Source organism: Penicillium citrinum (assembly GCF_028827155.1).
Source record: "Penicillium citrinum strain IBT 23319 chromosome Unknown utg000003l:1.0-4596430.0:1.0-4598250.0, whole genome shotgun sequence".
Classification (NCBI taxonomy): Eukaryota; Fungi; Ascomycota; class Eurotiomycetes; order Eurotiales; family Aspergillaceae; genus Penicillium; species Penicillium citrinum.
The window spans coordinates 433,863-458,403 of record NW_026622688.1 but is presented as its reverse complement, the minus strand read 5'-3'; the positions used below and the strand labels follow the sequence as shown (position 1 = coordinate 458,403).

Sequence of the window (24,541 nt, the reverse complement as noted above, 5' to 3'; positions counted from 1 at the left end):
GCCGACTGCAAGATATATCACAGGGTTGCTGATGGCGATGGGTGCCCTCAAATCGAAAAGCATGATGGCATTACTCTTGACCAGTTCCGTGAATGAAACCTAACCATTGACACTAAGTGCAGCAATCTCTGGAACGGATACTATATATGTATAGGCTTTCAAGTTACTTCGTCAACTTCATGGAAAATAACATGAAAATCTCACTTGCTTGAAATCTTTGTGAAGATTTGATAGAATTTCGGGGAAGATAATATATAGCTATAGAAGTCCCGGTAGGATGGGGAAAAGACATCAACTTTGTACCCTAGCTAGCACTGGCAACAGTCAAAGTACCGGTTTTCGAAATCAAATACTCCTCGATTGCTACATCTTTGCCTGCCTCTTTCCCGTAGCCGGATTCCTTGATGCCACCAAAGGGTGATTCGGCACACGATGAATTTCCTATAGATTGATATAAGTTCTCGTGTTGACACTGAGAGAAAGATTTCCGCAAAATCTCACTTACCTGTGTTCATTCCAATCATGCCAGCTTCAAGATTTTCTAATAGTCTCCAAGTCCGATCAACATCCTTTGTAAAGAAATAAGAAGCAAGGCCCATGCTGGTGTCATTCGCTTGTTTCACTGCTTCCCCTTCGGTTTCAAACTTATAAATTCCAAGCAAGGGACCAAAGATCTCCTCTTTCGTTGTTAACATATCGGATGTCATGTTCGAAATAATCGTAGGTTCGAAAAAGTAGCCATTTAAATCCTTTGACTGGCTACCACCGCACAAGATAGTACCACCTCTACTCACGGCATCGGCCACATGGCTTTCAAGTTTCTCAATTGCCCGGCTCGTAGTAAGAGGGCCCATTGTCGTTGCAGGATTAGCGCCATGTCCAACGCGAAGCTTCTGAGTAGCCTCCAATATCATCTTGGTGAATTTGTCATAAACTCCACTCTGGACATAGACCCTATTGGCGTGTGTACAGGCTTGACCAGCAGTACGCCATTTGAGAATCATAAGTGCAGCGACAGCCTGTTCCAGATCTCCATCGTCAAAAACAATAAAAGGGCAGTTTCCGCCCAATTCCATAGTAACTTTCTTCAAGCCGTCACTGCAATGCCGAGCAACGATACTTCCCACGCGCGTGCTTCCAGTAAATGTAACCTTTCGCACGAGGGGGTGTTTACATAAACGCTCGCTCACAACCGGTGTCCTCTCATTGTCTGTTGAAATAACATTCAAAACTCCGGCCGGTAGACCAGCACGGATAGCTAGATCAGCTAATGCCATGGTGCTGAGCGGAGTTTCTGGTGAAGGCTTCACGATCATGGAGCAACCCGCTGCAAGTGCAGCTGCAACTTTACGGATAACCATTGCGACGGGGAAATTCCAAGGAACCAAGGCAACGCTTACGCCGATGGGCTGCTTGATGACGAATGTGCGTCGGTTTGAGATGGATGGTTGGGCGACAGAGCCTCGAACACGCTCAGCTTCTCCGGCAAACCACCAAGCAAAGCCTAAGGCATAGTCAACTTCGCCAACGGCTTCTGCCATGGGCTTGCCAGCTTCATAAACCACAATTTTAGCGATGTCTTCCCGGGCATTTGTGATGAGGTCGTGCCACTTTAATAAAATCTTTGCTCGTTGTCGCGGGTTCATGGTTCGGTAGCTCTCGAACGCGGCCTGCGAGCTCTCGACATACTGATCAACGTCCGGAGTATCGTTGGCTGGAAAAGAAGCGAACACTCTTTTAGAGCCGGGGTCTAGTAGAGGGATCAGATTTAGAATTTAGTATTGACTGGTGACTGAGTTTTTCGCGACTAACCTTCCACATCAAATGTCTGGCCTGATTTAGCCTTCACCCATTCACCATTCAGCAAAGATGCTTCATGGAAGAGCGTAGGGTCATCCAACTAGACGTGTATTAGAAGAATATAAAAACGAATTGCCAGTGTAGTCAGGGATATAATATTTATGAATGCTCCATACCTTAAATAACTCTGACTTGGCCATGTCTGTTTATCGTTCGATGCGTCGTAGTAGAATGTTATAGTCCGAATTGCGATTCGATCACTCTTTTATAACTTCCCGAGCTAAATCATCGCAAGAACTAGTTTATTAATACTATTATTGTGACATTATTGATCATGTTGCTAAAGCTTCCAATATTTCGATTTTTACATAATCTATCCATTACGTGAATTACGTGTTTAAGTTATGCGTTCCGGTGCTGACCAATGTGAACCAAACTAGAATCTGGGATAGTCCATGAAATAATTAGGCGATTATTCTACGCTTTCAATCTTTGCTTCTTACGCAATTGAACTTTCACTTATTTTATGTCATCCGAGGAGGCTGCGCGGAGGCCTGCTTAGGAAAATTTCATGAATTGCGATGACCCTGAGCTTCATGTAATCGAACGATTACTAGTACACTTCCGCTTGCGATATTCTATCACAGAGACTATATGTGAAGATTTTATGACTTACAAACCTAGAGTACTATTTAAGAACCCGAGGTCGAGTGATGCTTGCTAGATAAGTGAGACAGCTGCATATTCCTCTTTTGTCATCTTACGGATCACAATCAAGCTCCCAGCATGGCACCTCCAAAACAGGTCAACATCGCCGTCATTGGTAAGTAAATGAAACAGGCTTCTTTTATCCAATACGAGACGTACGTTAACATAGTTGAATCTATTTAGGCACCGGTGGAGTCGGGTCGGTCTTCATATCACAGCTTTCATGGATCGCGAAAAATACCGCTTCAACTCACTTCAGTCTTTGTTACATTGCCATGATTGATAAAGCCCTGTATCATGAAGACTACTCCGAAATAGACATTGATACAGCTGTGGAGGCTATGGAGAAATCTGGCAAAACGCCGCCATCCATTCCCACCATTGTCGATTACCTTGCAGCGGCACCGCACAAAGTCATCACGGTTGACAACACTAGCTCTAGAGCAATTGCCGAGTCATATCCCGAATTCCTGAGGAAAGGAATCAGCATTGTCACTCCTAACAAGAAAGCATTCTCCGGAAGTTATCAGCTGTGGCAAGATATATTTAGTGCCGCAGAATCTGGCGGCTCGCTCGTCTATCACGAATCGTCAGTTGGGGCAGGAATGCCTATCATCTCAACCATGAAGGATTTTGTTCATACAGGAGACGAAGTTACAAAAATCGAAGGCGTTTTCAGTGGTACCATGTCATACTTGTTTAACGCCTTTGCTCCCTGGAATGGAGAGGGTAGCAAGTGGTCCGACAGTGTCAAGAAAGCAAAGGAGCTAGGGTTCACGGAGCCCGATCCTCGCGATGATTTAAATGGGCTCGACGTCGCCCGAAAACTGACTATTCTGGGTCGCCTTGCTGGGTTGCCCATCGAATCGCCCGATTCATTTCCAGTTCAGAGTTTGATCCCAACAGAGCTAGAGTCTGCGAAGAGCGGGGATGATTTTCTACAGAAACTACCGGAATTCGACTCGAGGATGGAAGAACATAAGACTGCGGCCATGAAAGTCGGAAAAGTTGTGCGATATGTTGGCAGTATTGATATGGCTAGTAAGCAAGTCAAGGTTGGAATGGAATGGTGTGATCCTACTGATCCTATCGCGACGCTTAAAGGCAGCGACAATATCATCAGTTTTCACACAAAGAGATATGGAAGCATGCCCCTCATTATCAGGGGACAAGGAGCCGGTGGAGATGTCACTGCCATGGGAGTTTCGGGCGATTTGTTAAAGGTTTTAGTCCAACTTGGCTAGTTGACTGAATACCTATTCGATAATGTTACATTTCTAAGAAGTCTTCTTCACTCTTTTGACCAACCTCAGCCTATCATAATACTTATACTTACGACTTTTTATGAGTGGTCGAAACTCGATGGGAAAAGCTATCAAGGAAATATTTAGTCACGACAAAAGCCAAAAAAGGCGCACCAGCGCGAAGATGTGTATTCAGTGAATTAAATTCATTGGATAACTGCGCCTATTTACATAAAGTCACTCTATACAAACTCCATTGATACTGTACTTATGAAAAATGACGGTCTTCAAGTCGAGGTCCATGTTTTCCAAATAGGCGAGTCATATGAGAAGTCGACGAAATTGCGATACGTTTGGAAAGTCTGTGTATCAAGTGGTTTTGGACATGTCAAACGACACTGCACATCCGGTCTCAAGGGAATACCTTGGGCTGCAATATCATAATTATGATCATACAGCTCGGGATAACTTCCAAAGAAAGATGGATCAATCTTATAGATAGAAACCCCACAGGACATATTCAATTTGTTGAACACAGCCCGAGAACACACCGGTGAGTTGAAAATAGTCGCAACATCTGGAGCAGGAAGGGCTGTCATCAGATCCGCGGGATCTTCATGAACTTGTGAATCAAAGTTGGCAATGATATCCGTGACTCGAATGTACGCTTTTATTGAGGGGGCTCCCATAATCAGCTCTGACATCCAAGTCTCGACGACATAACTGCTAACCGTATCACAAAATATTTGATCGATTTGTGGATTGGCTGAGTGAAGTTGTATCAAGCGATCACGGATCGATGGAAATGGAATCCAATCGATTACACTTGGGTACGGATTTTGTAATTGCAATTTGGTGGGTCGATATTGGGGATGGATTGAATTGTATGTCTTTGTGCAAGGGTTTATTTGCCATGCTGTGAGGTTGACGATATGATAAAATCGAGTTTTCGCATACCATTTCATTACATCGGGTCTGGTGAGACTATTAAACAAAGATAGTAACATCATGACCTCCTGATAGAAGCTTTTTCGTGGTAAGTAGATAGTTTGAAGATGATGCAATAGATTGGTATAGACTCACAATAACATGGCTGGCCCTGTAGCAGGCTTGTTCAAGTCCACCTTGTTCTTGAGGGTCATGCGTAAGGTTTGGATATGATCCGAGAATGGCGAATTTGTTTCAGTCCAACTCCTGTCCGGTCTCATTCTGGGGCTTTGCATACTAGAAAGAGCTCTGGTATACGGATCTGTTCCCATTTGATACTCGAAAGACCAGATACTCGGAATTTCCTGTGCCAGATTGCTAATTCTTTCAGAGATAGATTCTGACCTCGGGGTTACCACAGAAATACTATTATCTTGCGACTTCTCTGGCAGATCTAAGCAAATGCCAGATGGCGTCTTCATTGGCGACTTCGCCAAGGCAGCTGCATGTGAATCGTGGTCTATCACAACATCATCTTCAAGAGCCCCTGATTCGAATTCAGTGAGTATTTGGCTCAAGCTCAAATCAACCCCATCGTGGTTCAAAATAGGATCTTCAGTGTCCCGCGTTGGCCCTTCTGTCGACTGAGAAACAGCCTCAGATAATGCCTGCATATTGGCAGTCATCCTAGCTAATTTGGACTGTACATCTATGAGCGTTTTTCGTAGACGACTATTTTCTTCTCGAAGTTTTCGAATTGTTTCATCTTGCGGCTCATTCTTCGAGCTAGCTTGATTGCGTAGTTCTCGCAAATGATCAGCCTGTCTGCGACGAAACGCTCTCTGTGCCAATCGATTGCGAAGTTTACTGCAAGCGAGTCAGCTACGGTCAAAAATACTAGTCCTTCGGGTCATTCCCATCGACTAACCGTTTCTCCACATTGTTGTGTGCTGATCTCTCATTCTGTGGGGTATTGCTTGGAGCCATTGCTATAGACGCAAGGCTGCGGTATTGTAACCTTTCGATGAAATAATGCAAGTCAAGATTATAAAGTTGGATTAATTCAGGAGATGGATAATCGATCGATTATACATGGCTCAAGGCCTAAACACCGTCGAGCCATTTGCGAGAGCCGCTCATACCGGGAATGGTTTCCCGTTCTACTATTCCCGTGTAAATTATTAGAATGCCGCGTAGTGCTGGGACAAATGCCTTTAATAATAAGAAACAGGTTCTCAACAATGATTTAAAAAAATAGCAATGTTCATTTTACATCGTTTGGCTTGTGTGACACGTCGTTGATTGACACGCATCTTTGCAGATCGCTAAGTTCGGGAAAGATGGATGAGAATTACCAACGTTAAGGCTTCATCAACAAATACCATATCAATGAATATGCTATGGGCTTAAGGCTTTTGAATTTATCGTACTCAAATTGAACCCCATTATAGAGGCAGGAAATACAGAATAAGTCTTGGAGGTTTTCAAGTCGATGTTCATCACTGAGGCTCTCCGACCACTGGGTGGGTATGCCAGATCCGAGAAATAGAAACGGGTGTCGTGGAGAGAAATAAGAATCTCGAAGCAAGCATCCACGTGGTTGAGTCTTAAAGGTACCTTGACAGGAACCAGACGTCATCAAACGTGACAGGTTATTAAAAATGGAAGCCGACATCCAAACCCGATGAAGGAATCCAAGTTGGTCAATAGGAAGTGCCCCGAGATCCGAGAATTCTCGGTTCACACGACAATCGGCTTCGAAAGAGAATTTTCGGTTCCGAACATTCGGCATGCCAACAAGGGAGGAACCCAGTCAAAATAATCGGGTTTGAAAAAAGGTTGTCGGGTTTCACGAGAATGACTTCCTGCAGGGATGTTTTTCCTTTTTTATTATTTTTTCTTTCTTCAATTCTTTCTAAATCATCTGTCTAACTTGCCATATTCTCTCGTTGCTTTGTATACCTGACGGTGCTCTTTAACTAAACTTGGCTGATCCGGATCTGGTAAGACATCACAAGTCTCGATCACCTCCATCAATTTAGAGAGATTAGAAATACTGACGTATATGAAAACAGATTCAAATCATACTATCTGATCAAACTCAAAGCAAAAGTTAAAATAACAATGCTTTGTCCTAATATTTGTGGCGTGGCCAGCTTGCCACCGCTAGCATTGACATCTGCCACCCCCAATGCTTGGATTGAAATGGTCAACTCCAAGGACAACATTTATACAACATCAGATGAAGTCCGGGGCTACGTGAATATCGAGGTAGAGCGAGAGATCCCAATCGACCGGATCGAAATCTCCTTCGAAGGAACCTCCTCAGCATCTCTAAGCCGAGCCATCGCATTCGTCCCAGGAAGAAGAGAATCTTTCCAAAGATTCCTACAATTGCACCAACCAACAAATGAACCGGAGTATCCAAAATTCAACACTCTTCTCCCTGGTCAACGATACAAACTTCCATTCACCTTCATCATTCCCGAGCATCTCATGCCTCCTTCCTGTACACACGAAACAAGGAATGCTGCTATCAAACACGCTCATCTTCGTCTACCACCAACTCTCGGAAACGGACCTACGCCATTCTGGAACCTGAAATCAACACCAGATGATTCTCCGGAAATGTGCCGGGTTCAATATGCCGTTCGAGTCCAGATGTATGGTCATCCTTCGGCACAGCCTATCTCCGAGTTATCCCAGGATATCCGCGTCCTACCCACCACCGCGCAGAATGAAAAGACTGAAGATCTCTCAACACTTTACATGCTCAAGGAACAATCTCTTACATCTTCCATGGGCCGCAAAGAGCATGGACACTTGGAAATCTCCGCTATCAAACCTGCCCCTATTACACTCACCTCCACCGGGTCCGGGTCCACGAATGCCTCACCCACAGCATTACAGTTGCATCTTCGCTTTGACCCCGTTAAGAACGAGCTTCCTCCCCGTCTCTCTTCTTTAAAGTGTAATCTCAACACATCGACTTTCTACGCTACAGTTCCTTGGGAGAATTATCCCAGTCAAGCGGATATCAGTCCCCTGCAGGTTGATCGTGAAGTCTACGAGAAAAACATGCGTCTCTCCTCTCTCGATCTGTCGTCCGTAAAATGGGAGAAACTACCTTCTTTCTCTACAATTTATGCCGATAAACTTAAGGATGACGATCAATCGGATATCTCTTTCGGCGAAGAGCAGATCGAGTCTTGGGATCAATGCAGTTATACAGCTACTGTGACTGTTCCTATCATTCTTCCCAATAAGAAGGATTACCTCCCGACTTTCCACTCCTGCTCTGTATCTCGCAGCTATTCTCTTGAACTTTCTCTTGGGCACCGCGTCTCTTCGGGTATTTGTGGCTCCAGTACGAATTTGAGCGTGCCTTTGGAAATGGTTTACGCTGGCAAGGAGTAATTGTTTTTCATTTTTTCTTCTCTTTCTATCTTTTCGATGATTTCCTTTGTTTTATACCACTCTGTCGTGATACCACTCTTGTTTCTCTAGAAGCGTCAATTAGAGGATCCCATTTTTTTTTGGAATTTCAATTTACTAGATACTTTCATGAGTAAAAGACTTCAGTATTTTATTAGAGGTAGCATCTCAAAGGATTGTCATACAAAGCACTACGAGTAGTAATGAAGCTAAATGAAACTTGGATTCATTGTGTACATTGGATACATCGAGTATGCCCATTCGCCGTGTGACCTAGGCACCGGCTGCAAAAGGCAACCGAGAAACACGAGACATTCAAAAGAAATAAAAAAAGGTAAAATCGAAACACCGATACCATCTACACAGGCATGCTGGGTTGCGAAATAACGCGACTGAAATATCACCGTACAGTCATAACAGGGAAAGGGGTTGGATGGTAAGACAAGGGTGGGAATAAGAAAACAACTGAAAAGACAAACATCCGGCCCATATTGATGGGTCATGAACGGGCGAGGAAGTGATCACAGATCAGGCTAACCCAATTGACAATGCAAATATACACGAGGGTGGAATCTCGAGAAACGGGAGCGCAGAGAAATTTAGTCGAGAGCTCGGCGGAGATCACTCCATTTCTGGCGCAGAGTTTCATGGTTTTCAGAGATCTCGGCCCATTTCATCTTTGTGGCGACCAACTCCTTCTCCATCTCTGCCATATTCTCCTCCATGGAACGATTCTCATTTTGTACTTCGATATTTCGTTGCATGATGCGTTCCATTTCTGCACGGAGCTTCTCCTCGACTTCTGCGGGTTGCTTGTCTACGACATTCTTGAGCTCAGTGACCTGGAGGTTCAGAGCGTCATTCAAATCTCGAAGTTCTTCGTTCTCCACCTTGGCGTGCACAAGCTCGGATGCCAATTGAACATGTTCCTTGTCAGATGCCTCGGCGCGCTCTTCAAGAAGTCGGATACGGGAGGTTTGCGTAGTAACGGTATGCCGGAGGTGTTCCAATTCAACCTCACGCTCCTTCTCCGTCCGGGTCTTTTCCTCCCATTCAGCTGTGTAGGAGCTCAGTGTCTCTTGTGTAAGGGGAATATCGCAAGCATCCTGCACGAGGATGTCGGCTCGGTAAACTTCTTTATCCGCAACACCAGAGCTACCGAAGAAGCCCGATTCCAGGATCGATGACGCAGAAGGTTGTTTATCAATGTATGCGTCGAAGATACGCTCCTTGAGGAAGGCTGTCAGGGTGCTCATGTCCTTCATCTCAAGCAGCGCCTCTGTATTGCGACGCATTATCGCAACAGCAAATCTGATAATAGTATTTTCGAGCCCTTCCTCGAATATCAAATCGTAAATACGAAGGACTAGTTGGAGAGGGAAGCGGTAGGCAAAGAGTGTTAGGAACCACTGAGTGGCATATAGCTGAGGGGGAACACCACGGCGGCGGAGATGGCAGTACAAAGCAGGTTCCAAGTCCTCCAGCAGCCTTTCAAACTGATAGAGGCTGCGGTGAAGACCGGGCATGTCCTGGATGAACATTTCACGAAGTCCATACTTATTCATCAGCTTGACGAGAAGCTCAAACGCATCCACTTCGTCATTCTGTATCTGGAATTAGCCTTATCCTAGTCTGTCTCCGCATCATAATTCGACTCACGTTGAACAGTAATGGCATGACAATGAAATTCATGCCTTGGGCATATCCTACACCCTCATCGTAGAGAGCATATGCTTTGCACAGCCCATAAAGACTCTCCTGGCATCCTTGCGAGACAAAGTACTTGGAATAGCTTGTCCGTGCACCCAAATCCCGCCTGATCGTCTTTTCCAACTTTTGTAATGCGGTGGCTTCATCTTTGGCTTTCTTTTGACGTGCACTCTCACTTGCGGCTTGCTCCTTCGCCAGTCTCTCGGGATCTGTCTCTTGGGATGGACTGGGGGTGGCACTTGTGGGCTGCGTTGCTGAGCCGGACTGGTTGGAGCGAATAGAGGACCGTGATGACGAGGTGGATTCCTTCTCGGCGGTGCCATTGATTTGAAGGTCGGGGGTGCGGCGGTCCTTGTCAGTTCCACGCGCGACTAATTCACGATATGTATCTTCCAACTCGCCGCTACGGCAATCTGACAAAATTTGCCAAATCACACCACGAATCGTCTGTGGTATACCCCGTTTGATTGCCGCATTCAATTCCTCCGAGTTTGCGATAGCCTGAGGCCCGTTGTTCACTAGCTGCTGCCAAAGATCCCAGTCCACAGGTGTGGATGCGTCACTTGCGGATTGAGAGAACCCAGACACAGTTCCCGGTGCCAGGCTGGCATTGATTGTTGACTGAGTGCCCCCGGGGGATGTTGCTCCTGTAGCAGGGGTGGTCGCGGCAGCCGAAATACCTTGCTCGCCTTCCTCTGGGATTGCAGGCGGGCTAGCTCCAGCATGACCCATGCTAGCGTGTCCAGATCGGATGCTACCATCGTCAATCTCGTGGGTTTGAGCGTGGGCCGAGATCTCTTCTCGCATGCGCAGCAGCTTAAATTGGTCCTTCAGGCTATTCCTCCGCGGCTTCTTCGAATTGACACTTGCAGCATCCCCATCTTCACCATCATGAGATCGATCTAAGTTACTTGCGAGTGTGGAAACGGAGGTGGCTGTGTTTCGGCGGCTCGTTGATTGGGGAGATTTGACGTCCTTGGGGCCGCTCGAGCTGCGCGAGAACCAGGAGAAGGGACCACTGGGCTTTCGGGAAGGGGGAGGAGGAGCGGCGGGCGGAGGATTCTTGTTCACTGGAGGTGGACCCCAGGGTAAAGATGGCAAAGCACCAGACAATCCCATTATGCCTCCACTCGGCGGGGAAGAGACATCATCCTTGGCGGGCACTGGAGGCGAGTCGCGTTTAATCTCCGGGGTCATTTCGTTGGGAGCAGGTGACTCATCCTCCTTGTTGTTGGTCAGATTCACCTCGTCCAGTGAGGAGGCATTTGATAGACGGTGGGAGGTGAGTAAGGGGGACTTCTGCGGGGGACTCTTCACAGGTGTTCGGTCTCCATCTTCCAATTCATCCGTCGCCAGAGGACCATCTAGCTGAGCCTGCTCACGCTGCTGGTCCTCTTTGATAATATCCTTTGCCTCGTTTTCGTGGGTAGTCGCAAAGTTCACGTCCACGGTTTCTTCCACCGCATCCCCTGGGCCATCCTCCACGGTGTCGTTATTGTTATTTTGATCTTCTACCTCTTCGACGTTCTTGCTCTTCTTCTTCTTATTTTTCTTCTTATTCTTTTTCGATCCTTTAGTATCACTTCCTTCCGTCCCCTCATCCTGCTGCTCGTCCTGCGATGCAGTAGAAAGAGACGGCTTCTCCGTCGTGTCGGGGGGGGGGGTTGTCCCAACGGGGGGGACTATCGGTCAACGACCTAGTGGAAGAAGATTGAGGGATATTGACATTTAGATTCTGTGGATGTTCGGGGGCATCATCAAAGGACTCCTATACAATAGACAGGAAGTTAGCACAATTAGCAGACGACACGGTTGAAACAATAGACAAAAATAGCAACTCACCCCTACATAGTCGTTACTGTTGCGATTCGACGACATGGCCAGGGGGATCTCAGATCAACTCAAAAAGTCCAACAACACCCCATAAGAACGAAACAATAGAAGACCAGCGAGAGGATTGAAAAATGTTGAAAAAGAAAAAAAGACATAGAGGAGGGGAAGAAGAGAAAGAAAGGAGGAAAGCGTCGATTGGAGGTGGATTGGCGGTGGGGCGGAAGAAGGACCTGTCGATCGGAACGTTTGGGAATGCAAGATGAGAATCGAACAGATCAAAATATGGAGAGAATTGTGGATGGTAGACTTTGATGTGATATGCAGGGGTGGTTTACATTCCTGCATGTTCCGTTTTATGCTGGGACTTTCTAGTAAAGCCACGTAGTTATTTACATAGATATACTCTGCATATTCTTAAGGACTCTCTGCACAGTGATATATACTGTATTGTAGAGACTGCTGTTATTATACGGGCCCATTCTTGTACAAGACACTGCATAGCTGTACCATATCCACCGGGATAGCAATGATCAATGTTTCAATTGTCTACGATTGTAATGTTTTCTCCAAGTCGAGCCATCGTTGCCGCCGCAGTGGGTCCAATTGCTGCAGCTCTGAGAGCCAGCTCAGAACTTGTTGATGATCTTCGGGGAGCATGTGGCCTGACACCTTGGACACCAGCATGGTGCATTCGATAAGGGACTGGTAGATATATTTGCAATCTTCAGCCCCATCAAGCATCTCCTCAATGGCTGCAAGCTCTCTCCTTAGGTACTGAAGTCGTTCTGACGTGCCTAGGTTCGGAGCCATTGTCCGAGATGCCACCGATGGGTCGAAGACACACATCAAGCTTTGATGATAAAACCATAAAGATTGATCGTAGGGATCAATAAGGGCTTGATGAATGAGAGCCAGCTCTGTCGTACGAAAATGGTACCGGTAAAAGTCAGTCTATCACGAGGCATTACTTCCGGCGGAGAGGGGAGGGAGAAACACAAACCGTCGTCCAACATGGCCTGGCGTTCCTCATCGCTGGCCGATTGTTCCTCCAACAGCCGAAGGATAAGTTTAGTTCGATAGTGCCACGCGGAAAAATTCGATAGGTTGGCGCCGATCATTTTCTTTGCGTAGTCAAACTCCTGTCGGTTCATCTCCCTAGATTCCTCCTCAGAGCCTAGTTGCTTAAGCGTACCGACGACAACCCGTCGATATGCCCATCCATGAAAGTTGCGACTGTCTAGTGTCAACATCTTTCCCACCAATGCCAGTTCTTCCTGCCAAAACCGGCGGGCAACTGGCGAGGGGAGTAATCGACGGGCTTCATCTAATAGCCAAAGACGATAATTCCAGATCCAGTAGCACTTTGGAAAGCTCTTCAACAATGGAATGAGAAACATCAAATCATCTCTGATTAGCTGGACAATCGAATCAATTCCATCTCCAGCTTCGGAGAACTGATGGCGTAGGGCCTGTCGCCGATAGTTCCATATAGTGTAGTACTCTGGGTTACGCCTCAACAAGTCGGAGATCTGCTCCAATGTCTCGGTAGAATACTCTTGAGCAGTCACCTATTTCTGTCAATATCCTTAAATCCATCTCTTCTATGAGATAGACCAAGCCTACCTTTTGAGACACAGATCCCTCCAGTGACTTGTACTCTTCGATTTGCTTCAACTCTCGTTCTCGCTCTTCCTGGGTTTTCTCCACCGGTTTGAAGCGAGGGATCCCATGCTAATCAAATGATTCCGTCAGCCCGTTCTAATTCACACCGGCACTTGTCTAACTTACACTTGCCATGCCTTCTTGTGTTTCTCTTCTTTGTTTCTTTTTGAATGTGCATAACGTCAACTTCGTCGAAGGCGGAGGAAACCGCGTCTCGTGCCTGGATCACGTAAGCACGCAACTGCCCCCAATCGACTTCATCTTCAACTTTCTTCGATTTTATAAACATTCACTAACAGATTCGCCCTGGTGGAAAAGGCTAATTCGAGGTCTTTAAAATAAACCGTCACTCATTCTCCTTTCTATTTTTGTTTTTATCGCGGACTTTATACTTTATCGTGTGTTACCATATTGGCCCACCGAACTATGGTCAATTCACGATGCCATTCCTTCGAGGATATACCCTCAATCCGGAAACATCATGCCTCCCGATCCTGGTCTTCTCGGTCAGATTCTTCTGAGAGTAGTGGAGTGACAAAACTGACCGAATGTTTTGCAACAATCAATTTATCACTTCAAGAACTGCACAACGCTTCTCAAATACCACAGCCTTATTCACGGCCGGAGTCCCGCTGCCATACTCCACATCGACATCCACAAACACACCTCAAGGAAAACATAACCACAACTTTGGAAACTCCCGAGAGAGGTCGTGCGAGAAAAAAAGAGTCTCAAATTAGCAATGTGTCTCGTGGAAACTTTCGCAGTCCTGCGTCACCTGATCGATTCATCCCAAAGCGAGATTATTCTATAGATCCTCCCTCAACGCCTTTTCGTGTGAGCAAACCCCCACAGGTACTGTCACGTCGGGAGAGATTCTTGCGTCGCCGTGTTCCCGGGTATGACCCTTTTCTTCCAACGGTCCGTCGACCTCCAAATTTTCCTGGCCAGTCATCAATACCCACTCGTCTCCGTCAGCGGCTTCACCAGCGGCCTGGTCTAGTCACCAATTCAATGTTCACGGGAAGAGGCCATTCTGACTTTTTGAGGCAAGTCAGCTCTGCTTCTGTATGGGGCATTGGTGGAACCTCCGCTATTATATCAGATTCTGCCTCCGTGGCAACAGATGGATTACGACATGACGCTGGAAGAAGTACGATTGCGCCGAATTACGTGGCCGGGTTCTTAATCAGAAGAACTGCTGCTGATGATCACAAGAAACATGAGTCTCGGCTTGCGATTGCACTAGATATTGATCCTACGACCAGACTACTCAGTACCTCTATATCACGCAGGGAAAACCGTCCTAGCCCAACTTCGGCAGATCATGAGCGATATGCACCTTTTGTGTGGAAGGACAATTCCTGGAAGAAGGCTGAGCAGAATTCTTGTAAGTTTGCATTTCTGACTATTTATTCTGCTCTCTTAAACTCACTTGCAGAGCTCCTGGGCTCGTATCAAACTGTGACCCCGTTCGATTTGCCTTGCTCACGAATATATATGATATCTAAATCTACCAAATTACAGTTACCTCAGAATGCCGTCCACAGATATGTCTGTGGCTTCAACTAACTACCAGTCCTAATCTATAGGGCCATGTACTCGAGCCAAACCGGAGGTCGTGCCGCCCAAACCCTTTCGGATATTAGATGCCCCCTATCTTCGTGATGATTTTTACTGCTCGACCCTGGCATACTGTTCAACTTCGGGCATTCTTGCTGTTGGTCTCGCTCAGTTCGTCTACCTTTGGTCGGAAGGTGTCACAGTAGATCACCCTCCATTCGGCGATGTTCATCCATCAAACTATGTGACATCTCTATCGTTCTCGTCGGAAAATGGTGGCCGAAGCATTCTCGCAGTTGGTCGCCAATCTGGCCAGCTGACCTTATGGAGTGTCTTTGACAGCAAAATACGCTTCGAGCTGAGCCATCCCAGCAGCATCTCGTGCGTGGTATTTAAGCCGACTACCACACGGCGAAACTCGGAGCGATTTCCCGGACTAGAAATCGACGCGGAAGAGCTTGTCGTCGGTGATGAAACAGGGAATGTTTGGTATTATTCCGTTGAATGGCCTGTCATTCAGAACAAATGGAGTTGGACTGGCTCTATGACACTACTCGCCAAGATCGTTGCTCATACACAGCAAGTTTGTGGACTAGCCTGGTCGCCCGATCAGAGATATCTGGCCACAGGCGGAAATGACAACGTCTGTCTGCTTTTTGATCTCCACGACATCATTCCTGCGTCGATTCTCAATCGCTCGGCGTATAGCCCCGTCTCGCCCAGCTCGTCCGATTCTCCTAGTGGTATTCATTTTCAGGCCTTTCCATGTATCAGTATCCACAATACACCTGGACGGTTGCGATTGTTCAGCAGAGAACATATTGCTAGCCATCTTTTACCTTCTTGGGCGCATTCCCCGTTAATCAGGGTTTCTGCAACATCTCCGGTTCTGAGTAATTTAGGGAACCTCATTTCAGGCCTTGAGAGGACTATCATAATTCCCGCAAATAGTCAGAAGTACAGACTGCCGCATAGTGCCGCGGTGAAAGCGATTGCATTTGCACCGTGGCAGCCTACCCTGCTGGCCACCGGCGGAGGTTCCAATGATCGGGCGATTCATTTCTATCATTGCAGAACTGGAGTTTGCCTTGCAACGATCAACGTGTTTGCGCAAGTGACGAGTCTTATTTGGAGCCAAACTCGGCGTGAAATTGCCGCGACATTTGGGTATGCACAGCCAGAACATCCTTTCCGGATTGCAGTATTCGCATGGCCAAGCTGTGCGCAGGTTGCAGTCATCCCTTGGGGGCCATACGGAAGCAGCTGGGACGGATATGATCGCGACTTTAACTTTGATTGCGGGCGGGCTCTATGGGCTATCAGTTATCCAGGCCGAAGATCTCGACCTGTGAGTTCTGTCAACGATGACAGTCGGTCACCTTCCACCTCGAATTCTGTACCGACTTCAAGCTCCACAAGACCACAAACATCCAGAAGCCGAGCTGAAGCTGGCCATTTGGCTAGAGACCAGCCAGTTCGACCCAAGGAGAAGGAGGGTGGAATGTGGTGCACACGTACAATAGAAGAGGGATGTATCATTGTCGCATCCAGTGATCAAACTGTCAAATTTCACGAAATTTGGACTGGACGGCGAGCGAGCGTGGGCTCGGCTAGTGGACTGTTTGGAGGTAGTGATATCCTGGAGAGTATGGAGGGTATTGAGAAAGCTGGCAGTGAAGTCATTCGCTAGATGTCTTGTTTTTGCATTCCCCATTATTCCTAACTATTTGTATTTGATACCAGGATTGGGCAGAGATGAAACTGTATAAAGTGGACGTTCTTTATTGTTAGATTATTTTTATCAATAAATGCAATCATGTATATCACATCCATTATTAGACCCTTCTACACTAGTAGCATCTCCTACAACCCTTGAAATACAATCTATGCTGAGTTAATCTTCGGCCTCCAGTTTAATCCCGAGAAGCCGAGCTGTGGAGATTATCCCACATATATGTACATACAGTTTACCAAGTGTAGAATCTGATATCAACCTTTCTATACACTTTTTAAAATATCATTGGCCAATAGAAGCTCTCAAGCTCTCATCCTCCTCTTGCAGTGCTTACGTGAGTCGTAATGATGTCACCATAGAGATCCGTCTATAAAATCAAAGAATCCAACTTACAACAACTCAATCTCACCCAAACCCTTTCAAAGCAAACCAAATTCAAAATGTCCAAACCAATCGCAATAATCGCAGGTGCAGGTCCAGGCACAGGAAGTGCCATCGCCCGCCGTTTCGCACAAATCTACCCAGTTGTCCTCCTTGCCCGATCGAACTCATCTCTAGACCCCTTAGTAAAAGACATCACACAAAGCGGCGGGTCCGCAATCGGTATACCAATCGACGTAACAAGTCCGAACAGCATGACCTCGGCAATTGAAGAAATTAAAAAGAAATTCGGACCGGAGACTAGCGTTGCAGCGAGCATTTATAATGTCGCGAGCAAATTCTCCCGCAAACCCTTTTTGGAAACGAGTGCCGATGAGTTTCTGGGGAGTCTTGAACCGTCTATCAAAGGGGCGTTTAATTTTGCTCAGGCTACGCTTTCTCTTATGAGGGTTGATGCTGAGGGAGGAAAGTATCCTCCTACTCTTATCTTTACAGGTGAGTACTGTTCAGGAATGGGTGTTTGATAGATTTAGAACGGGGATGGGGCTGGGATATGTTACTTATGATTTATTAGGAGCAACGGCTTCATTGAAGGGAGGATCTGGTCTTTCTGGATTTGCTATGAGCAAGTTTGGGATTCGGGCGATGTCCCAATCGCTAGCGCGGGAGTTTGGACCCAAGGGCATTCATGTTTCTCATGCTATTATTGATGGGATTATTGATACTGAGAAGACGAAGGGGTTTATGGAGGATATTCCTGACTCAAAAATAGATCCTGATTGGGTATGCTTTTTTTATATCAATCCGGCTTTATTGGTACTTGGCTGACTTTTCTTAGATTGCTGAATCTTATTGGTTTTTGCATACTCAGCCCAGGACTTCGTTTACTCATGAATTAGATCTCAGGCCTTATTCGGAGACTTGGTGATTAATTTTCTGCTTGAAGTCGGGCGTGATTCCCGCTATTCATTATCTTGGTCTTCACAATTGAATACGCTATCATCCATTTACATTGAAATATTTTCCAAGATTTGAACGATAACGACAGGACTAGTATGCCAGTGGCTACCGTTATAGAACCGCACCTACAGGTGACCCTATGGCCATACCATTCTCTTCTTATATCTTAGGCTGCGTAAGTTGCCAATAAATGAATCTTTCTAGGCTTCACTTTCTATACCAAAATATCGAGCGACTTCAACCAAACCTGAGCCTCCAACTCCAATCCAACAATCCACAAAACCCTCTTCTCTGGCTCGTGCAATGGCTTGACTATCCCATGCTTCTTCAAGCTCTCTCTCGAGATAAATTGTATGAAATCCACATTTCTTGGCGGCTTGTAAATCCTGGAGATGGGCCGCAACAAGACAACATTGCGAATTACTGAGTCCGAATCTGCGAGCAGCGGAATGATATGCCTCTGGCGAAGGCTTATAAGCACCAAGATGCTCCGCACTTGTAATAGACTTGAATGGCAAAGAACCATGCTTTTGAAGGTCTTCAAGAAGCTTTATATTACCGTTTGATAGTGTAGAAGTCAAGAATCTAGTATTCAACAACAAGAGACCTTGTACACTATCACTGTAGGGCTCAAGTTTATGCCAATTGAGCGCCAGATTGTCGAGATCATCTTCAGTAAATAGATCCCGGAGAGCCCTTTCGACGAGGATCCTCTCTAAAGACATGCGGTTGTACTCATCCACTGAGACAAAGGGCTTGGACGAATCATAAGTGTTTCCAAAGTTCATATATGAGCTATGCCACTCTGCAGAGACCTCCTGCCAGTCTGAAATGGACAGATTAGAGACACGCGCTTTCAAGTCTGTATCCAAAGGCCGCTCTTGATCACTTATAGCCCTTTCAGTTGCGTCGTTCAATAGGTTCGCGATACAATTTCTCCATTCCACAATGGTCCCCAAAATATCAAAGAATATTATTGAAGGGGAGTCAACTGGTGACATCTTGATGAAACGGTTCGACAGGAATATGAGGGAATCAAGACCGTTGGACGAGCTGTAGATAATACAGGAAGATATAGCTGATTTGCGCTCTTGATTTCACCCCGTGGAACCAATGCAAAAGTGAAAGATATGAACAGAATACGTGAGTCTTTATGAAGCAACGTTGTGAGTCAGAATCACTCATTGATTAATCAACCTCGGTGTTCTCTTTCTTGCTTATGGTTGCATGTGATTTGGAATGAAAATTTTATTAACAAGGCTCACATAATTTGGATCACACTGGCTTAGGAGTTCGGAATTAGATTTTGGCCTTTTCTCTATTGGGTCGAGTGTTCCTCTTGTACTAACCGGCTGGTTTTAACTAGTACTCCCCAGAATTCGATCATCACTGATAGTATAATGTATTTTTTATTTCGACCCAGCTTGCCATACTCATTTCCAATGGTCCAGGGCCTTTAAATAATAAGAATGTCTGCTACTTATGTAGTAGATATTCTTAACGAACGTCGATTCCCACCCCCCTCCCCCAAGCTCTTCACAATTCTTGGCATCGTCATCCTCCATCTCTTTCACACCTCCTTACCACAACAACACAGCAAATCAAACTATTATACCGGAAAACTCGCAATTCAACCATAAACACCCACGTAAAATGCGCATCTCAACCCTCGCCCCCTTCCTAGCCTCCATCGCCCTCACCTCCGCGGAAACCCTCAACGTGACCGTCCTCGGCGCCCGCAACAACAAATCAACCCTCGAATGCTGGGCTTTGCAACCGGGTTTCCAAACGTCCATAACGCCAGGCACATCTGGGACTGAAGTTCTGAATTTAGGACCTATTGGTGGTTCTCAGGCTGGTAATTCTTCGTACTCGGTTCTTCCGGCTGAATTCGATGGTGGAAGACATAATGCGCCTGCATTGCAGTATGTATATCTTTGTTTATATTTATTTTCGATTCTTGCTTTTGAGTGTTCGGTGCTATGTCTACGTAGTACTAGTATCCCCCTACTCAGTATACTCTGAATACTTCGCGATCAAATTCTGTACTCTAATTGTAAAAGAAAAACTAATGAACTTATAGATGGGTGATCTTCCTCTCCGGCTTGGCGCATATCACTTTGCCAAACTCAACTGCCGAAGCCTGGATTACTGGCGGTAAAAATGGTGCTATTCTCGCGCTTGATACTGCTGATGTCAGTGAACTGGGTCATATTACCAAGTATCCTTCCAAGGAGTCGACTGTAGCCTTGCAGATTCCGCTTGGTGAAGAGGGTGTTCCTGCGCATCGCGTTTTACATGCGGGTGGCTGTAAGGGGGTAGAATTGCAGGTGTAAAAGTGTACTGTACTATGTACATACTACAGCATGGAGGATAGGGAATATGAGGTAAGTATTGTGAAGATAGTGGAAAATGGAACTAGAAGTACAATTTTGTTCAAATTTACTAGAGTGATTCAGTCTAATAGGGCTGTGAACTGTTCTTGAAAAGTGATTTCATTCAAGTCGGTGGATGACTATAAACAATTCCACAGACTTATGCACATGCATGCCAGTATATAATTCTTTTGGTGGGGGAAAAAAAATTCAAAGATAATAGAAACATTCAAACAATGTGAAACGCAAAGTCTTTCTTCCCGAATTCGTACAGAGAAAACCCCTTTCTAGCAATCGCTTCATTTCTTACCACCCTTCTTCTTTCCCCCTGTCTTGGTTTTCTTCGTTGGGGGCGGGACAGACTCAACTGCATCATCAGAGTCCTCGTCCTCCGTATCAGCGATGAAATCAACCATTGAGCCATCACCCTCCGCCTCGTCGTCGTCGTCATCATCTTCATTTTCTTCGAGGGACTCCTCGGCATCGGAGGATCCGGCCGATTCTTCGGCCTCGATGTCGAGAATATCGTCATCATCGGCCTCCTCGTCATCTTCACTGCCATCTTCCTCGGAATCCTCAGAGTCATCGAAACCGTTCATCATAGACTCATCTTCATCGAAGGCCTGGTCACGGATAGACTTGGTCCGAGGCTTAGCCTCGGTCTCGCTGTCTTCATCATCATCATCGTGGCCCTCGACGTAGATAACATTGTCCTCATCTTCACTGTCCATTCCCTCGTCGCCCCGGTCAATAGACTGGCGCAGGCCGAGCTGAGCATCCAACATGTCCAATTTTCCCTTGAGCAAGAGCAGCGAGGGAAGGCTAGATGATCGCTGGTCCATGACCTTATATAGGGTAGCCATGCGCTTCAGGAGCTCAGGCTGGCCAGCCAGGGCACCACCGTGGGCAACACAGGTCCACTGTACCCAGACAAGCAAGTGTCCATAACGACCGGGGCGGGAGGAGAGGCGCTCAGCAAGTCTCTGGAGCAAAGTAGCAGCTAAGGAGGACTCGAGGCGCTGAATAGTTGTGCGAATGATCGAGGTGTCACCAGTGTGGAAGCAGGACTCTAACATGGCGCTATCATTTGTCTTCAATGCTTGAGTCAGGACGGTGGCCAATGACACGCCGGTGGGAATTTGTTGCACGGCGGCTGTGGGCTTTCCGGGAATCAATGCGCCGGGGAGAACATCGTCATCAAGCTCGGCCTCAACGTCAACTTCCTGGCCTGCATTGGCGCGCATGAGCTCGCCGAATGAGGGCTCAGCTCCTTCCTCTTCCTGTTCTTCCTCTTCGTCCGACTCGGCGTTTTCCATCTCGACATCGGACTCGGGCTCGGCCTTCTTGGCGCTCTTCGTCTTCTTCTCGTTGGGGGCAGGCTTAACCTCATCCTCGTTGTCCGAGTCTTCGCTTCCGGAGACAGAGACAGCGTCCTCGCGCGAGTCACCCATCTCTACATCATCATCCATGATGTTACCCTGCTCCACAGCCATTTGAGATTCATCAACACGGCTCTCGCCAGTGGCCTTGGTTCCATTCGTGGACACCGAGGCAATGGCCGAACTAGACTTGCTCTTCACAATACTCTTGATTCCTGTGAAAGCAAGTTCATCGCTGCTCTCGTCAATGACCTTGACGCGCTCAAAAACGGGAATAACACCACCCTCAGCATATGCGACAATGATCTCGTAGCCGTTGAACAAAGTTGATACTACAGGCACGCAAGCATCTGAAGAGTCGGAGCGAACAATCTTAAGCGTGGCGTTGGCCTTTTGAGTCATTTGTTTCCGGTTGGCTTTGGCGTTGCCGGACTGCGCATTCTGCGGCTGAACAAATGGTTTTGTGAAAAGTTCGATGGCACCGTTGTCAGTGACGGCGGCTAGCAGTTGCTTCTCAAGAGCAACGTTAACTGCATTCAGAGAAACCGAGGAGACCTCCTGGTCTGCCACAAGATTGCGCACAAGCTTCTGGGTCGCGGCATCGAAAACGTTGATAAATCGGTCACCGTCTGAAGCGAGGAATACGCCCGTGCCAGCGGACTCTTGAGACGAAGAAATGACGGTTTGAATCTGGTTACGCATGGCGGGGAATTTGGCGGGCTCGTCGGAGTTCTCCACATCTATTAAGAAGGGAGTCTGAGATGCACAGATAACGGGCTGATTAGAGGGGACGGGACGGGAGAGAGCTGTAAAGATGGAAGATGTAGGCAGATGAATGGTCCTATAGTTTTAGTTTGGTTAGCAAGTTATCTCAAAATCGATAGCGGATCAGTGAGGCTCATACTTAATGCTTTGACCCGTGCGCAGATCCCATTGCACAAGTTTATTATCTCCACCAATACTCCAAGCCTCCTGGGCAGCCTTACCAGCCGTGAACTTAAAATCCTTGATGCCCTTATCGTGTGCGCCGGTCAAAGTTCCGACAATCTTGTCCTCGGACGGCGAGAACATGTGGATTTCCGAAGTGCTGGTACCGAACGCGACAACGATATCGCCGTGCTCCAGACCATCGACGGCTCCATTGACATCAGATCCACGCTTGCGTTTCTTTTTGGACTGGTCGCGACTTTTCCCCTGGCCTCCATAATATCCCCAATCTAATGAGGTAATTGTCTCCTTCGGGCTCAGCGCATGCTCGCACTGGAGTCGGCCGGTATTGGTATCGTGGATGCGAAGGTGCTGGGCATCAAGACCCTGGATGACGGATGCGAAAAGGGCCAATTGGTACTCGGACGGAGAGAATGCAGCTCGCAGAATTGATGATTTGCTGCCAGCCTGCGAGAGGCCCGAGGCAGGGTCAGCGGCCGACGAGACCTTGCTCGCGGGGCGAGATGTCTTCTTGCCCATTTTTTCAAGCGGATAGCCTTTTTTTTCCCTCCGGTTTGCTTGCAGACTTTTTGTCTGGTATTAAGTTGAGGGAGGTAAAAAAGAATAAACTCGAATATTGACCCTAGATTAACAACGAGAATCCCACAATAAATTCACGAAGTCCGTGGGACGACAGACTGGACGGGGAGGTTCTTGGACTCTCGAGGTCTGATGCGGAAAGGAAAAAAATGTTTGAGTAGGTGCCGGTAACACTAGGCTGAATATGGTTAGCGCGAGTCCTGTGCTCTTATCTAATCGGTCATTAGCCACAGTGGCTGGATTATATGAGTGGCTCAGTCGATACAGACGATATTGTAGTTTAAAGGGCCTTTCAAGATTGTACTTTGGCTTAACTCTTGAAAAACTCAAGTTCAAAACAGAACTATTAGTGTTTATACCGTAATGGAGGCGGTCCTGGAGGCCCCTCCGACTCGGAGTCCATGGCTGAGGTTTCCCGTATTAATTCGCTGACAATATATATCGGCACACTTTGCCCGTCAAGCAACTATTTTATGCAGATTTTGAATTCAAATTTTTGGAACCGTTCCAACATCGTAGACTCCGTACATCAAATCCCACAATGTGATTGTGAGCACCGACACTGGTAGATCGATTGACATGGCGATCTTTCCGAGTTCTTGATATACTACCTGATACTAGTAGGTACTAGTAACTGATTATCAGCAACTACTGGGACTACAATTCGGACTCGAGTACATATAAGTGACAGCAGTCAGCCCTCAGAACCTGGAGGTTCGAGATAGTGCAAGCTACCTGAGAGATTGAACTCATGGTCCCTTATGCTACTACGAGTAATTTTATGCCAGCACTGAAAGCACTTAGACTGCTGTACAGGTTTACATGGGCATCAAGTGTCCTGGTTACTAAGTATTAATGACAGGGATCGGCAATGTGGCTTGGTCGATCGGATTCTTCTTTATCAGTACCCGCGTTGCTCCAATCAAGATTACGGATTCTTTTCTTTCTATTCAAGTTCTTTAATACCACCCAGCATTTGTGGCTGGGCAGCCACATCACTTCATACTATACATATAAAAAGCTATGGTATGTACCAACGGCAAGGACTGTGAGTGGCCCATCCACATAATCCAGGTCATCTTTATTCACCTATGAATACCAGGGTAGACATGGCTGCCTTAGAAAACCAGCTAATCGGGTCACTGAATACTAAGTCTCTTATACCATCTGTCTTGTCATACCTGGAGTGTTGTGGCCGAGACCCAATATGTAAGGACCCGGAAGGGGGACGCTGATTGGAGAACCGCCCAAGGCTGCAGGAAGAGGTTGTTTCAATGGTAATCACCAAGTCGAGTATTTAAA

General features: G+C 46.7%; 11 protein-coding genes across 11 annotated transcripts; 5 read left to right on the top strand and 6 right to left on the bottom strand.

The window, feature by feature from the left end:
• Nucleotides 1-304: 304 nt before the first annotated feature.
• Nucleotides 305-2,000, bottom strand: N7469_003447 (NAD-dependent succinate-semialdehyde dehydrogenase; the record flags this gene model as incomplete). The annotated part of the gene is made up of 4 exons (XM_056642367.1): nucleotides 305-441; nucleotides 506-1,750; nucleotides 1,813-1,900; nucleotides 1,977-2,000. The coding sequence occupies 4 exons, from the start codon at nucleotides 1,998-2,000 to the stop codon at nucleotides 305-307; spliced, it is 1,494 nt and encodes a 497-aa protein (XP_056501779.1).
• A 586-nt stretch (nucleotides 2,001-2,586) lies between these two features.
• Nucleotides 2,587-3,752, top strand: N7469_003446 (homoserine dehydrogenase; the record flags this gene model as incomplete). Its single annotated transcript, XM_056642366.1, has 2 exons — nucleotides 2,587-2,623; nucleotides 2,692-3,752. 2 exons carry the CDS (start codon nucleotides 2,587-2,589, stop codon nucleotides 3,750-3,752), a joined length of 1,098 nt encoding a protein of 365 aa, XP_056501778.1.
• Nucleotides 3,753-4,039: 287 nt separating this feature from the next.
• On the bottom strand, nucleotides 4,040-5,666 carry N7469_003445 (bZIP transcription factor; the record flags this gene model as incomplete). The annotated part of the gene is made up of 3 exons (XM_056642365.1): nucleotides 4,040-4,727; nucleotides 4,836-5,546; nucleotides 5,608-5,666. 3 exons carry the CDS (start codon nucleotides 5,664-5,666, stop codon nucleotides 4,040-4,042), a joined length of 1,458 nt encoding a protein of 485 aa, XP_056501777.1.
• Nucleotides 5,667-6,803: 1,137 nt separating this feature from the next.
• Nucleotides 6,804-8,096, top strand: N7469_003444 (uncharacterized protein; the record flags this gene model as incomplete). Its single annotated transcript, XM_056642364.1, has 1 exon — nucleotides 6,804-8,096. The coding sequence occupies one exon, from the start codon at nucleotides 6,804-6,806 to the stop codon at nucleotides 8,094-8,096; it is 1,293 nt and encodes a 430-aa protein (XP_056501776.1).
• Nucleotides 8,097-8,713: 617 nt separating this feature from the next.
• N7469_003443 (putative GTPase activating protein (Gyp5)) lies at nucleotides 8,714-11,504 on the bottom strand (the record flags this gene model as incomplete). The annotated part of the gene is made up of 2 exons (XM_056642363.1): nucleotides 8,714-9,718; nucleotides 9,774-11,504. Coding segments are annotated over 2 exons (2,736 nt in total), but the record flags the coding sequence as incomplete, so codon positions are not given.
• A 699-nt stretch (nucleotides 11,505-12,203) lies between these two features.
• Nucleotides 12,204-13,454, bottom strand: N7469_003442 (Rab geranylgeranyltransferase BET4; the record flags this gene model as incomplete). The annotated part of the gene is made up of 4 exons (XM_056642362.1): nucleotides 12,204-12,574; nucleotides 12,658-13,225; nucleotides 13,281-13,388; nucleotides 13,446-13,454. 4 exons carry the CDS (start codon nucleotides 13,452-13,454, stop codon nucleotides 12,204-12,206), a joined length of 1,056 nt encoding a protein of 351 aa, XP_056501774.1.
• A 291-nt stretch (nucleotides 13,455-13,745) lies between these two features.
• N7469_003441 (WD40 repeat domain-containing protein) lies at nucleotides 13,746-16,572 on the top strand (the record flags this gene model as incomplete). The annotated part of the gene is made up of 2 exons (XM_056642361.1): nucleotides 13,746-14,709; nucleotides 14,912-16,572. 2 exons carry the CDS (start codon nucleotides 13,746-13,748, stop codon nucleotides 16,570-16,572), a joined length of 2,625 nt encoding a protein of 874 aa, XP_056501773.1.
• A 485-nt stretch (nucleotides 16,573-17,057) lies between these two features.
• N7469_003440 (uncharacterized protein) lies at nucleotides 17,058-17,926 on the top strand (the record flags this gene model as incomplete). The annotated part of the gene is made up of 3 exons (XM_056642360.1): nucleotides 17,058-17,493; nucleotides 17,573-17,781; nucleotides 17,837-17,926. The coding sequence occupies 3 exons, from the start codon at nucleotides 17,058-17,060 to the stop codon at nucleotides 17,924-17,926; spliced, it is 735 nt and encodes a 244-aa protein (XP_056501772.1).
• A 232-nt stretch (nucleotides 17,927-18,158) lies between these two features.
• On the bottom strand, nucleotides 18,159-18,959 carry N7469_003439 (uncharacterized protein; the record flags this gene model as incomplete). The annotated part of the gene is made up of 1 exon (XM_056642359.1): nucleotides 18,159-18,959. One exon carries the CDS (start codon nucleotides 18,957-18,959, stop codon nucleotides 18,159-18,161), a length of 801 nt encoding a protein of 266 aa, XP_056501771.1.
• Nucleotides 18,960-19,611: 652 nt separating this feature from the next.
• Nucleotides 19,612-20,294, top strand: N7469_003438 (uncharacterized protein; the record flags this gene model as incomplete). The annotated part of the gene is made up of 2 exons (XM_056642358.1): nucleotides 19,612-19,883; nucleotides 20,042-20,294. 2 exons carry the CDS (start codon nucleotides 19,612-19,614, stop codon nucleotides 20,292-20,294), a joined length of 525 nt encoding a protein of 174 aa, XP_056501770.1.
• Nucleotides 20,295-20,632: 338 nt separating this feature from the next.
• Nucleotides 20,633-23,179, bottom strand: N7469_003437 (uncharacterized protein; the record flags this gene model as incomplete). Its single annotated transcript, XM_056642357.1, has 2 exons — nucleotides 20,633-22,553; nucleotides 22,617-23,179. 2 exons carry the CDS (start codon nucleotides 23,177-23,179, stop codon nucleotides 20,633-20,635), a joined length of 2,484 nt encoding a protein of 827 aa, XP_056501769.1.
• Between the last annotated feature and the right edge of the window lie 1,362 nt (nucleotides 23,180-24,541).